The sequence below is a fragment of the Puma concolor genome, chromosome D4 (genome assembly GCF_028749965.1).
Source record: "Puma concolor isolate L17-30 chromosome D4, mPumCon1.1.hap2, whole genome shotgun sequence".
Classification (NCBI taxonomy): domain Eukaryota; kingdom Metazoa; phylum Chordata; class Mammalia; order Carnivora; family Felidae; genus Puma; species Puma concolor.
In genome coordinates, this window is record NC_141679.1 from 18462035 (window position 1) to 18476828 (window position 14794).

The 14794-nt window shown below is 44.3% G+C and overlaps 1 protein-coding gene across 6 annotated transcripts in view; it reads right to left on the minus strand.

Moving 5' to 3' along the window:
- The window catches only part of PRUNE2 (prune homolog 2 with BCH domain), a 276297-nt gene that overhangs the window by 28733 nt on the left and 232770 nt on the right, over positions 1-14794 (minus strand). For all 6 annotated transcript variants that reach the window (XM_086685029.1, XM_086685030.1, XM_086685028.1 and 3 more), the window contains exons 10-12: positions 11789-11868; positions 9743-9946; positions 884-1057 (exon numbers count right to left, since the gene is read on the minus strand). In XM_086685029.1, the coding sequence (XP_086541155.1) occupies positions 884-1057; positions 9743-9946; positions 11789-11868 (458 nt within the window). The remainder of the gene's footprint in view (positions 1-883; positions 1058-9742; positions 9947-11788; positions 11869-14794) is intronic.

Genomic DNA, 14794 nt, shown 5'->3' on the forward strand with positions numbered 1-14794 from the left:
AATCCAAAATCAAGCGAGCCTCCCGGAGCTCCCAGAAAGCACTGGAAAGACCAAACACACAGCTTTTCTCTCTCCCTGGTCCGTCCCTAAAGCAGGTGGAGGCTCTCACTGGAAACACCTGTCATCAGGCACAGATGCAAATGGAGTCCGCAGAAAAGCAAACTTCAAGCAGGGGGAGAACCGACCAGGCTGAGCCTCAAGAGACTTATTCCTAAAGCTTCTCCGAGGATTCAAAAGACCATTTCGTTTCTAGAATGACCTCTGGGGTAGCAACCTTACTACAGGTCGCAGCAGCACAGACGCGAAAGCTATTCAGGTGAGCCCTACAACCACGAGAAGTGTGGTCGCCACCTGTCACCATACAAAATTATTACAATGCGATTGACTATCTTCCCTATGCGGTACTTCCTGATCCATGACCTACTTATCTTATAACTGGCAGTTGGTTGAGCATTTCATAAGGTATATAATTGTCGAATCACTACGTGGTGCCCTTGAAACTAATGCAACATTGTAGGTCAACTCTGTTAAAAAAAAAACAAAAAACCAAAACCCTACAACTGACCCATATGAATTCCAAACAGACGTTACTTAATCGGACAGCTGCAGTTTTCAAGAAATTTGCACAGAAGATTACCGCTGTCAGATATGCGGTGTGAAAAGCAGTTTTCACACTGGAAAGCTATTTTTTGCATAGTAGGCTTCCCACTGTTTATTGAGTTGCGTATGAGGTAATGCACTTGGCTCTGCACTCCCCTGAACATCGACTGCAGAACAGGGTTTTGAGGATGCCATGCCTCAGAGAACCCTACTTTCATTTTTCTAGTAAAGAACTACGGCTGCCCTCCTCGCCACCTCCCAGAGTCGCAAAGAGCTGGACTACCTCCGTGAGAGATGACTCTCCTGTAGGGCTCGATGACCTTCATGTCAATCCGCTGCTCCTGTTCTCCGATCACCACGGTCCTCCACAGCCGGTTGTCTTCCCGCTCCTCCTCCGCCGTATACTCTGGAATGGACTCTGACTCTTGGCCGGAATCTTTGTTAGCTGTGGAACTTTCTGGAAGGGAAGCACAGAGCAGGACTGAGGAGCAAGACTCCACAGCTGAGGCAGTTCCACCACGGGCCATCTCCTGGCAGAGGCAGAGTCAACCTGATGGCACCCTCTGTTTGGCACAGACGGCCCTTATACAGATGAATACCATCCTGACCACATAAAAGATACTCAGTGAGGTCTTATTTATTGACTGAGAGAACGACCAAATCCATGCTAAGGCCAAGCTGAGGCCTTAGCTTAAGGCCAAGCTCAGCCCTGCTGACAGATGCAGGGCTAGAGATGCCCCGTGTTGGTGGGCTACGGGTGGATAGGCTGCTACCAACTCATCCTTGAACGTACAGGTTGAAGACCTGTACACTGTCCTCATGGGGTGAAAGTCTATTTATCAGGCACAGATCATTTTATTTCCCTTGGGCCACAGATCCTGGTGTATCCTGTGTGTTAGGTATCTCGATACCACCGGCCTAGACCCTCCCCCCACCCCCCACAACTCTAAGACTCTTACAAAGGAGTTGAGCCCCCTTCCCTACTGGGAGTGAAGTTGGGCAGAAATATGGTGTTACTTCCTACGGAGTTTTCAAAATACGCTATGGAAAGATTTCATAGTAAGCAAGAAACAGGCAACTCTGTAGACCAGAAATGCTCTGAGACCAAAAACTCGTCAGACTCCTGTTTGTGGGTACATGGGGCAATACCAAAGCCCGCTGAGCATTCTTCGGGGGAACATTTACTGCACAGTCTCGTGCATCCCCAAACAAGCAACCATGTCAAGTTTTTGAAAGAGCAGCTGTTTCCATTTCTATTTCAACTACGAGTAGAGTTTAACAATGGTTATTCTCTGTATGTTTCAGTAATTTGAAGGAAAAGATTAGTTATAGCCTTCACCATAATTCTGTGAGGGACGATCCTTCTTATGTTTTCATTCGTGGGAAAAGACCTTTCATTTACATTGTACTTATATTTCTTTTATGGCACTTCGATAATACGAATATTATTCCTATCTACCACGCATCAGGCAGAGGAGTAGGCATGATGGACCTGCCCACACAAAAGCTGACCTTGAACTAATTTGCTATCACACTGTACCCTGCATGTGTGACTGTCTCATTCTCTTCATTCTACCATGAGGCTGCGAACTCCCTGGGCCTGGAAATTGTGCGTGAACCACCTTTGTTACCCACTTCCACCAACCAACTCCACGCTTAGCTTAGAAACCTGCCCAGAGCACCCAGTGAAAACTGAGGCAGCTGGGTAAATAGAGAAAAGCTTGGACAAGTTCCTGAAAATACAGGTACTCTGTAAGGGGACCACAACAAAGCCATCATGTTCTGGAAGATTCCTCAAGACACACTCAAACGTGTCTAATTATCTGTGACTTAGAATTGCAAAATGAAAGCCAGTTGGGAAGCAGTCCCAGCCTTTTCTGCCAACACCAACAGCGACCAGACAGGCAGGCTCACTCTGGCTTCCTCTGCCTTCCCACCAGTGCCCCTCATCTTACCGAGGACGGAAAGCAGCAACCTTTGGTTGCAGCCCAAGTTCCGCATCACTGGTGCAGATCCATCCATCTGCACTGGACTCCCTGTCTGGACTCCTTTCCTGCTCTCCCTTCCTCTTGGCTGAGGGCCCTTGGACGCTCATCTTAGTTTCCTTCCTGGGACTCTGTTCTCCATCTGGCCTCCGCGCCCTCAGAGCTCTGGGCTCTGATGTGGGCTTGTCTTCAATGTTCCTGTACATACATGCTCTGCCCTGCAGCGAGCTCACCTTCCACCAGCCTTTATCCTTGTTTGGGACTCGCTGGCCTGCTCTAGCTTGACCCAGGTGATCAGTGTGGGGTGACTGTTTTGTTTTCTGCATGCTTTGATCGAGGCTACCTCGCTTAAAAAACATTGTACGCCGTATTCTTTTTTCTGGTTGGAAAAATAAGATGCTAACAAAAGTACAAACAGTACAGACAATCGTCCATGAAAACAACAATAATCACCAGTCCTGCTCTCGTTATTGTTTGCTCTGTATTCTTTTTATTATGCACATGCACACGAGCATAGCCCCCCACCCTACTTATGATTATTCTATACATTCTACATGTTCTATACATTTTCTTTTATATTGTGCTCGTATCTACTAATATAGCATAGGGTTCTTTTCATCTCAGCGAATACCAAGCCTGCTCATCTTTTTTTTTTTTTAATTTTTTTTTTTAATGTTTATTTATTTCTGGGACAGAGAGAGACACAGCATGAGAGGGGGAGGGGCAGAGAGACAGGGAGACCCAGAATCGGAAGCAGGCTCCAGGCCCTGAGCTGTCAGCACAGAGCCCGACGCGGGGCTCGAACTCACAAACCATGAGATCATGACCTGAGCCGAAGTCGGTTGCTCAACCGACTGAGCCACCCAGGTGCCCCGTAGCCTACTCATCTTTTTAAAAGCCTATTTATTTATTTTTTTAGTAATCTCTATCCCCAATGTGGGGCTCAAATTCAAAACCCCGAGATCAAAAGTCACATGCTCCTCCCACTGAGCCAGCCAGGCACCCCTAAACCCTGCTCATTTAATTTTTTTTTAAAGTTTATTTATTTATTTTGAGAAAGAGAGAGCGAGCGCGGGGTGGGGGGGGGGGCAGAGAGGGAAAGAGAGAGAATCCCAAGCAGGCTCTGTGCTGACAACGAGGGGCTCAAACTCACAAACCGTGAGATCACGACCTGAGCTGAAACCAAGAGCCAGATGCTTAACTGAATGAGCCACCCAGGTGCCCCAAACACTGCTCATTTTAAAAAGTAGCCCCAGAAGGACGCCTGACTGGTTTAGTCAGTAGAGCCTGTGACTCTTGGTCTCGTGGGTTGTGAGTTCAAGCCCCACATTGGGCATGGAGCCTACTTAAAAAACAAAAAAATAATAATAATAAAAATGAAATAAAGAGTAGCCCTAGGGTATTCCATTTTGCCGATGTCTTTTAGTTTGTCAATCCCACAGTGATAGAACTTTAGTTTTATTCTATTTTGTTGTCGTTCTTATAGAGAACTTGCTTCAATAAGTATCTTTGTGCAGGTATCTTACTTCATTTGTGCACGTGTTGCTGTAAGTTAACTTTCTAGCAGGTGAATGCTGGGTCAGACACTACAAGCACTTGAAGTTTTTATGGATATTTTTGTCCTTGAGTGTATCACACCAAAATATATGACTTGTTTTCCTCCAAAAACTCTGGAGGATATTAAAGTTTTTACCCCTTGACAATTGATGGTGAAACCGGTCTGTTGTTTTTATTTGTATTCCTTTAAGTATTAAAGAAGGTAACACTTTTAAGTGTTTATTAGCTATTTATATTTCTCTTACTGACAGGGAGGCACCTGTAAGGTCCTTTGCCTCTTGTGGTCCTTACTGATTTGCTGAAGTTCTTTATGTAGAACTTTGTCATGGTTTGCAATTCATTTCCTGCTTCGGCTTAGCTTTAATTTTTTTTTTTAATGCTTATTTATTTTTGAGAGAAAAAGAGAGAGAGTGGGGGAGGGGTAGAGAGAGAGAATCCCAAGCAGGCTCCACACTGTCAGCACTGAGCCCGATATGGGGCTCGAACTCACGAACCCTGAGATCATGACCTGAACCCAAGTCGGCTGCTTAACTGACTGAGCCACCCAGGCACCCCTGTGCTGAGCTTTTAAATTGATATTTTTTTTTTCCAAACAGAAACTTAGTATGTTTATATAGTTGAATCTGTTCACATTCGTCTCTACGTTTTTTGGTCCTTGTTTCATAGTAAGAACGGGCACTTCTACCTAAAAGTATGTATGTATACAAACACACAAGACTTTTCCTGCACTTGATGTTTTTGAACAAGCATTATTACTCATTTTGGCATAAAAGTGTGGACCCTTTTATGGAATGCTACCTCTGTTGGCCTCAAAGAAGGAGAGCTGGCAAGATGCTGGAGTTCCTTTTCCTTCCCCACCTTCTTCTGGTTGATATAAATGGGAAAAATTCATTATTTAACAGCTGGGTGCACAGTACATTCTCAAAGTGTTCATTTCTAAAAGTCAACAGTATAAGCCAGTAAGAAGCGAAGATGGCTTTATTTACTCCCTTGAGTTAGCAATCTCCTCTAGATCCTAATTCTTCCACTTTACTCTAAATTACCATTCTCCCCCCAACCCAAGCCATCATCTTCTGTTTTCAAAAACCTCAGGACTCACTTAACTGGCCCCAGGGCCTCCAAATTTAACTTTTGGCCTGATGCCCTCTTCACTAAGAAATGCTTAGAAATTTTCTTTGTCTCCCTTCCTCAGTAACCAGCTTTTCTCCCTGATGACGGTTGAAGTCAATTAGGCCCCAGGGAGGAGGAGTCACCTGGAACATTTTCCTTTGTCTTTTTATTTTTTTTAATTTTTTTTTTTTTAATGTTTATTTATTTTTGAGATGGAGACAGAGCATGAGCAGGGGAGGGTCAGAGAGAGAGAGAGGGAGACACAGAATCTGAAGCAGGCTCCAGGCTCTGAGCCGTCAGCCCAGAGCCCGACGTGAGGCTCGAACTCACGGACCGTGAGATCATGACCTGAGCCGAAGTCGGGCGCTACACCGACTGAGCCACCCAGGCGCCCCTTTCCTTTGTCTTTTGAGAGATGACTTGATACACACTCTCCCGAACGTCCTTTGCTGTACAGACACCGTGGGGGACCCATTGTTGGTGAGTAAAGGGGATCCCCTAGAGGTGGGATTAGCTGTGGCCTCCAGCAGGGATGTGTCTCTGGGAACGGGGACCAGCTTTCCACAGTGTGATCAGACACCTATGATGTGCATCACCTTAGCAGACCCTGTTTGAACTTCCTCTCGTTAGAGGAAAGACATCCTGTATAGAGTTGGGAAGCTTTTAAGTAAAGTTCTTTTGGTGACAAAGAGCAGGCAGGAAGTTTGTCTGAAGATAAAACTCAGCATAATGCGAGCGCCGAGAAAATCGTCCTTTCAGACCGCACCATCTGGCACGAGGTGGCTTGTGGGTAAAACAAGATTAACACTTGTTTTAGTCGTGAGTAGTTGAGGTGTGGAGTTAAAACACGGAACTGATTTTACAAGCTGGTCACCTGCAGGCTCTGATTATCTGCAAAAAAATGTTGGAGCACCTTATTCAGACCAAAACTGGCTGTTGTTAGGGGTGAGTTTTGGAAAAAGGGAGCTCAGATGAGGTCACTAAACATGACGTAGGAGCCTAGGAGGAAAATAATACAAAAATGTTTCTTACAACATTCTTATCAGAAGTATTCAGGCTAAAATTCTTGATCGTTTTTCCATTTCTTGTATGAAATGCTTTTGCTGAGACCTGAATTACGGTAAAAAAATAACTACGGTGAGTTTGGAAAGCAGAAATAGTGCATCATATTTCTCACCTTCAGATATTTTTGTTTTAACTCTTTTTTTCATGTTTATTTTTGACAGAGAGAGACAGAGCATGGGGGGGGGGGGGGGAGGGGGCGGGGCCCAGAGAGAGGGAGACACAGAATCTGAAACAGGTTCCAGGCTCTGAGCTGTCAGCACAAAGCCCGACGCGGGGCTCGAACCCACAGACTGTGAGATCATGACCTGAGCCGAAGTCGGATGCTCAACCGACTGAGCCACCCAGGCGCCCCAACCTTAGGATATTTTTAAGTTTCTAGAATTAATATAACAAAGCATGTTTCTAATAACAAGGCTCAGCTCTCCCTTATTCTGAAAGACTGACCTCCTAACCCTCTCAGCATCTTCGTATGTTTAGTATCTTTGGCACTTGTAAATATCAAAGGAAGTCAAGCTCAATTCTATCAGTCCTTCAAATGATATTTTCCAACCCCTTGGACACAATTATTAAAGAAAATTTTATAGCAGTGGAGGCCAGTTTAATGTTTTTTGACAGTGAGATTCACAAGTGTTTCATAAGTAAAACCACAACGTGGGCAAATAATCTGCCTGAAATGTTTGCTTATCAGCTACAGAATAAAACAGGCAAATAAATGGCAGGAGAGTTCTTCAAGGGCTGGGTAAGGTAAGAGCCCTGGAGTCATGAAAATGGCTGGCTACAAAGACATGTAAATAAATGGAAGGGTAGGTTACCAGGCTTGGCTTTGCATGTGTCAGCCTCATCTAGTGAAAGACCCCCTCTTATTCACTGCAATATATTATGGAGAAGCAGCATGGCCCAAAAGTCATAGACAACAGCTCCGGGTTCGAATGCTGGCTCTGACATTTACCAGCTATCTGACCTCAGGTAAGTTGTTAAGCTATCTGTGCCTCCGTGTTCTCATCCTAAAATGGGGCAAACATGATACCTACCCATACAGCGGACATTCACGGGGCTGAGGGTTAAAATACTTAACATTTATAAATGATTAATATTTATAAAATACTTAATATTTATAAAGCACCTAGCGCAAAGGCTGGCGCATGGTAAGCACTATGAAAGGGTTCATTAAGTGAATCCCTCACCAAACATCTTGAAACACTGTTGCCTTCAAAACTCCAATTGTGTTTAGAACGCATACACTTGGTTCAAAATGCAAGAGACCCACAAACATGCAGCTTTCAGGCATTTACTTTGTAAGCTGGGACTTTAATGTCGTCCTCTCTCTTACGCAGTCTGTTATCTGTATCTGCAGGTTTATAAAACAAAGCTCTTCAGATGGCTTTCTGTGTTTTCAACGTTTCACGTTCTTGTTTGTTTAAAACAAGGCCCGGAGATACATCTTATATTTGAAAATCAAAGTGGGCTTTAAAAGTCAACTTACATTAAAATTCTGTCCTTTGAATTTAAGACCTAAATGTAGGGTTGTGGTTGGTAAACTGGTTCTTTCAACAAAACATTGTCAGCTGAAAACAAGGAAACGATGTCAGCAAGTGACAGCTTTAATTACCAGCTTTTTCAGCCACCACCACTTTGCTTGGCACTTTTGCTATTTATAAAAATAAAAGGTTCAGATGTGGTGTGGCACGGAGCTCCACGACAACGGGGAGGTACAGGGGGAGAGAGGGAGGGGCCAGCTCACGCCCCAGCTGTCTTCTGTGGGATTTGAGTCAAGGCGTGACTCTTACAACGTGGGCATCTATCAGCAGGAACAGGGCTGGGGCGGCTGGGGGAGGCTGGGGTGGGCAGAGTAGCTGGGGAAGAGTCTCTGACACGGTAGGAAAGACCATGAACTCAAGCCCTTTCACCTTCCATTTGTGTATTTCTACTTACAGAGTCAAACACCCAGGTAACTACAGCAATGCAAGAACACAGTACCAATGCAATACAAAATCGCTATTTACACATCAGGAACTACAGTACAAGTAGTTTGGCCAGTTTTTTTTTTTTTTTTTTTAACTTGAGGAAATAAAGCCTTAACCTTTGTGAAGGCAGGGTCTGAATCTGTGCTCGTCATGGTAGGAGTCCCGGGGCCTCAGTGATCATTGATTGAATTACTCAACTAATTTGACGAATTTCCTAATTACGTTCTCTTACAAATGATGCTGCTGGAATTAGCACGGCTGTAGGCATCAGGGCATCATTCCACTGTGCTGTTTCCTTTTTGACGGTAATAGTTTTCATAATGGAGTAGCTGTGGCCAGGATACTCTCACTCTGAATTTCAAATATTATAAATGCCACCCTGTAAAGCAGAAACTGTGGAATGCCATTTTATAAAGCAAGTGCTTTGTGTTTGTACATTTCTTAACAAACCCGATTTTACTGAGCAAGAGAAGGAACGACATGAGACTGATATTCCTATCAGGAATGTCGGTGTTTGAGCCACCAACTTTTACTTTTCTTCCTTTTTATTTTTCTCCTATCACCCCCAGGTCATCCCTCCCTCCTTCCTGCTTTACTGGACGTACAGCAACAAACCTAATAAAGTCTCTGCCTCTGCAGAGCAGACTATGCAACCCGATAGTTAAATGATAGGTTTTAATTACTGACACAGGGAAAACAAAATAAGCAGAGGGGTTGGGGCGCCTGGGTGGCTCAGTCGATGAAGCATCCGACTTCAGCTTAGGTCATGATCTCACCGTCCGTGGGTTCGAGCCCGCATCGAGCTCTGTGCTGACAGCTCAGAGCCTGGAGCCTGCTTCAGATTCTGTGTCTGCCTTTCTCTCTGCCCCTCCCCTGCTCACGCTCTCTTTCTCTCTCTCAAAAATAAATAAACATTAAAAAAAATTTTTTTAAATAAGTAGAGGGATAGAAAGTGACTGGGTGTGGGGGCAGGTGGGTGGGTGTGGGAGGCGCCTTTGATTATAGAGGTCAAGGAAGGTCTCTGATGGCAACTGATTAAGATCTGAATAAAGAGAAGAAGCCAGCTATGGAAGGGACTTCAAGGAAGAACATTCCAGATAGTGGGCGCTTGTACAAAGAAACTAGTAAGCTCTAATTTCTCTGCTTCTGCAAACCCAGCCCTAATTTTCTTATAACGCAGCATGTAATAGTGTTCTCACAACCCCAGTGCCTAGCACAAGGCCTGCCGAGAACAAGCATTTAACAAAGGAGCAATGGCTATGTACAACCTCTGTGAACCATCCTGTGCTATCACGCTCTAAACTGTCGATCACAGCCGCCTATGACCTGAGATGCAAAGAGAAGATTCTAGAAATCACAGAAAGGAGCCACCAGCAACCAAATGGGACATCTGTTCCTCGTGCCACTTAAATAATCTTTCATTTCTCACGTAACTTTGGCCTTGACAACTTGGCAACTCACCGTGCCCAGTGTACTCAAAAGAATCTGCTTCATCAGGGGTATCAAGTTCATCCACATTGATATCGATTTCATCTGGGCTGTCCAGGTTATCATCAGAGAGAATAGACCCTTCACTTTGTTGGTCCAGAGAAAGATTGATATTCGGGGCCGTGAGTTTGATCCTGCGAGGAGGAGTGTCGTTAAGATCCAGAGAATTGGGAGGTTCTAAAGAGGAAAAAAAATAGCAACATTAAGTACTAAACTGTACACGCGGCTGCCAACAGTGGGTGTGGGCCCCAGTGAAAAACATTTTTAAGGCCCTTAAGCAAAGGCACACCTGCTAAAAATCCTTATATGCCATTTGGATCCCTTTCTTGACCAGCGGGCCTCAGGACTGGGCTTATCCCAGCCACATCAGCCCTGGCCACATAAACATAAAAAGTGGGAGCCAGTTTTCAGAACTACCCTGTTCAGGTGGAAGAACCTGACACTGATGTAACGTTGGACTGAATTTTTATGATGCATAAGAAAAACAGCTAAGCTTACATAGATCTCATAATGGTTCGTATAGACATCACTCCTATGGAATGAAGGCTATGAACTTTACTTATCCATCTATTATGTTCATAGTTACTCCTCAAATACTTCTCTTCAGTTCCTGACAACTCTGGGTATGATCTGTAGTCAGCTTGGTATACCTCTCAATTCTAGAATTCTTTTTTTTTTTTCAACGTTTTTTATTTATTTTTGGGACAGAGAGAAACAGAGCATGAACGGGGGAGGGGCAGAGAGAGAGGGAGACACAGCATCGGAAACAGGCTCCAGGCTCCGAGCCATCAGCCCAGAGCCTGACGCGGGGCTCGAACTCACGGACCGCGAGATCGTGACCTGGCTGAAGTCGGACGCTTAACCGACTGCGCCACCCAGGCGCCCCTCAATTCTAGAATTCTAACTCGGCTCTTGTCCTAAGGGAGGTGACACTGTTTCTTTTTCATTAAATTTTTTCCTCTGTATAGACCATCACCCAAACTGTGTTCCATGTAATATTTTTATGTATTATACTTGAAGAAAGCTTCTATTGGCCGATAAGTTTGAAAAACACTGGGTTTCTGTATTATAGGAATTCTCCAAGCAGTGTTGTCCAAAAGAATGTCTTGTGATGAGGGGTTCCATGTAGCTATTGAGCACCTGAAATGAATCCAGTGCAACTGGAGAACTGAACTTTCCACATTTATCTTAAGTTTTCATTAATTTAAATAGCCACATGTAGCTAACTGCTACCATATAGGACAACCATAGCCTTAATGCCTGTGTTATTCAAAGTGCATTGTGAACCTTCAAGAGCGGTGTAGACATACGGTGGCTATTAGGCTTATTTGACCATAGACAGAACATTTAAAAATAATTATGTCACATGACTAGTATCTTGAAAAATGCCCTATTAAATACTTGGACAGAAAAAAAAAATGACTTGCTTTTTTCTTGTTCCATTCCAGGCTTGGCCGATAACATCAGGGCTCAGGATCTTGGTACGATCCTGGAGCTGGTACGGTGCAAAGGGTGACCTCAGTACGAAGCGTGAGTAGAAGGCAACTGGAAATTTAAAATTCTCTTTGGATATGCCGTGAGCTATACACCTGTGGTGTGTAAGGGCTTTGTTTGTCTGTTTCAGCACTCAGGATACCGAGCTTCCTTGACATCACATTTTTAATTGTACACATTCTGACTGTCAAGTACGAATATGGTGAGCCTAGGTGCGAGCTAGGATTTGGTATGATGATATAGGGTGGCTACTTATCCCAGGAACTGAAAACACTGGCAGTTCCAGCTGTGGCCCAGGAGGGAAAAGGCGGCCCCCACGAGGCAGCATCGGTATTCACGTCAACCCTGAAATTAACCAAATCGAGCCTACCACCCTCCTCACACATTTTTTTTTTTTTCTCTCTCTCCCTTCACTTTTATCACGGAAATCACAAGTTGGATGCCTAGGGAATGGTTCTCTCACTGAATATGACAGTGTTGGGATACAGAACACCCCTGAAGGAAATGAAGAAATGCTCCTCTCACCAGGCCTCATGTCTGTAGCACTGGGACTCAGCATTCCGTCCTCCAGGGGGACGTCCATGCCTACATCCTCTGACAGCAGTCTGAAAAAGAGCAAAGCAGAGCGTGTAAACAATCGTATGGGGTTTATCTTTCCCTGAAAGGACAGCCCAGAGATCCCAGGATAACATTTTCACCTCCCTTGGAATCACCTCAGTATGTGCGCCAGGGCTAGTGTAAGTGGCCCCATTGAGAATTAAGACTTTCTGCGACTAAGACCCATGGAGACCAGTTTTATTCTGTGCACATAATAAGCCATTTCTCTTACCAACTCGTGTAAGTAAGCACACACCACAGGAGGAAAAAAAAAAATCAGAAACAGGAAAAGCAAATAACTAATAAAATATACTTCAGGTGGGCATTTCATAGGTTCTCAACAACAGAGGCAACATCCGTGCTTTGGAGTCAAGACAGGCCCGACTTCGTACAGATCTCTTCCTGTGTGTAAATCTGAGCATATTCAATTGCTGTTGGGCAGAGAACGCACACTGCGCTGCTCTCTCTTTATCAGGACATTAGGGATATACCCCCTACCTCGTTGAGTTGCTGAAAAGTTAAGCAATCAATGCGAAGTGCCTAACGTTCCTGCGAAGGTACCAACTGATGTTATTTTCTATCCTTCTTTGACTATTTAAAGATTCATTGTTAGGGGCGCCTGGGTGGCGCAGTCGGTTAAGCGTCCGACTTCAGCCAGGTCACGATCTCACGGTCCGTGAGTTCGAGCCCCGCGTCGGGCTCTGGGCTGATGGCTCAGAGCCTGGAGCCTGTTTCCGATTCTGTGTCTCCCTCTCTCTCTGCCCCTCCCCCGTTCATGCTCTGTCTCTCTCTGTCCCCAAAATAAATAAACGTTGGAAAAAAAAAAAATTAAAAAAAAAAAAAAAGATTCATCGTGAATTACATGTTGGTGAAGACAGTTCTGGTAATGAGCTATTATCTCTTCTCTCTAAACGGTATGGAGGCCCGGACTGCTTATATGTAAGCCCAGGGTAGGAGAATAGGAAAATACTGGAGAAAATTGTGACAAATGCATATGCTCTCATAGGACTACTGTTCACAGTGAATCCCCTTTGACTTATTTTTACCTCCTGTCCCTTGTTCAGTATATCCCCATTGGTCGCGATAATATGTTTTTCTTCTTATTTTTTTCTTAATTTTTTTATGTGTATTTGTTTTTGGAAAAAAAGAGACACACTGTGAGTGGGGGAGGAACGGAGAGAGAGTAAGACACAGAATCCGAAGCAGGCTCCAGGCTCGGAGCTGTCAGCACAGAGCCCAACGCAGGACTCGAACTCACGAGCTGTGAGATCATGACCTGAGCCAAAGTCAGACGCTCAACCGACTGAGCCACCCAGGTGCCCCAATACACTGTTCTTCTTGATGCCTTCCATGTAACTTCACTCATCTGGGGTTAGTCCTTGTGATGTAGGCACTAATCTAAATTTAAGCGTGATAAACCTTTGTGTTAGCATTCTAAATTTAATCCCTTCCTCTCTGTTATTGACACTTTTCTCCACTTGAGTCTGTGTCTACTAAATTTGGAATCTGCTTACCTGGATGATTAATTTCTCTAGGACCCAAGTCAAACTTCTTCTTGTCAGTAAAGCACCACGATAAAAACAAAATTCTACGTCTCTAGTGATTACTGTACTTGTTTCATTTATTCAAAAGTATGTAGTGAATATCGACTATGTGCTGAGGATACAGAGGAACAGAAGAGATGAGCCTCATTCCTGCGGAGATGGGACGATGGGGTTAAAATAGTGACTATCACCAATAATTCAGTGCTGCTCTCTGAGACAAGTGAATGTCCATGCGTTTACCCATCAACCCCAAAGAGCCCTTCAAAGACACAATGTCGGGGAGTTTCTATCTCCATACACTTGCTGAGGCTTCTATCCTGTGTCTTCTCCAAAACGAATTCCTGCACCCTGGCAGAAAGACAGTGAGCAAGAGGTTGGTGTGGGAGTCAAAGGCAATAATATATTGGCAGGAACAAGGAAAATAGTGTCAAAGAGAGACACCGTACTGGGTGGCCGCAAACCAATTGTCCAGCAATAGAGGTGGGGGGGTGGTGAGCAAAGAGAAGGCCTGTGCTAGACCCCAGGTTTGAAAGTCCTGGGACCCAGTGGGACGGTTTTCCATGATGGTGGAGCTTTTCAGATTTCCTTACCACGATCCCTTGTTATGTGAAGTAATCTGTATGTGTTCTCCTTGACATGCACCCTGTAGTATCTGTAAATTGCTATTTAAGAGGAATTGGATTCCAATCTTAGTTCTATCACTCACTGTGTGTCATATGACAAATTATCTAATCTTTCTGTTCCTCTATTTCGACACCAATAAAAGAGGGAGAAGGCACGATGCCAAAAAAGTAACCTGAAAAGGGAAAAAACGTGACCCGTTATTATTGTTGTTCTTTCTATCATCTATTACGACTGCCTTCTCTATTGGCCTGGAAGCTTCATGGGACAGGAACCACGTCTGTCTCTACTGTTATGTCTCCAGCACTTGGTAGAAGTCAATACCCGATAAATATGCGTTGAATTCCTGAGCTTGAAATTACCTAAATGCACATGTACGTTATTTCCTCTAGTCTTCTCTGAGTCAACCTTAAAAAAAAAAAAAAAAAAGACATCATAGCTGTACCTATTTCATGGAGCGCACAAAGGTGCACATAAGGGTGCTTGGCCTTAGCCCAAAAATAAATATGAGGGCTTTAAAATAGGTAGATAGTATCAGTCTCAAATTTTTGTAGGTATTATTTGCGGCAACATGGACAAGCACGGAGGGTATCGTGCTAAGTGAAATCAGCCAGAGAAAGACAAATACCATATGATCTCAGTTATCTTAAAAATCAGCCCACCAACCAAGCAACCAAACAAAACCAACAAAAAACACAAACAGACCCACAAATACACAGAACACACTGGTGATTGCCAGAGGGGAGGGAATGGGGGATGGGCAAAACGC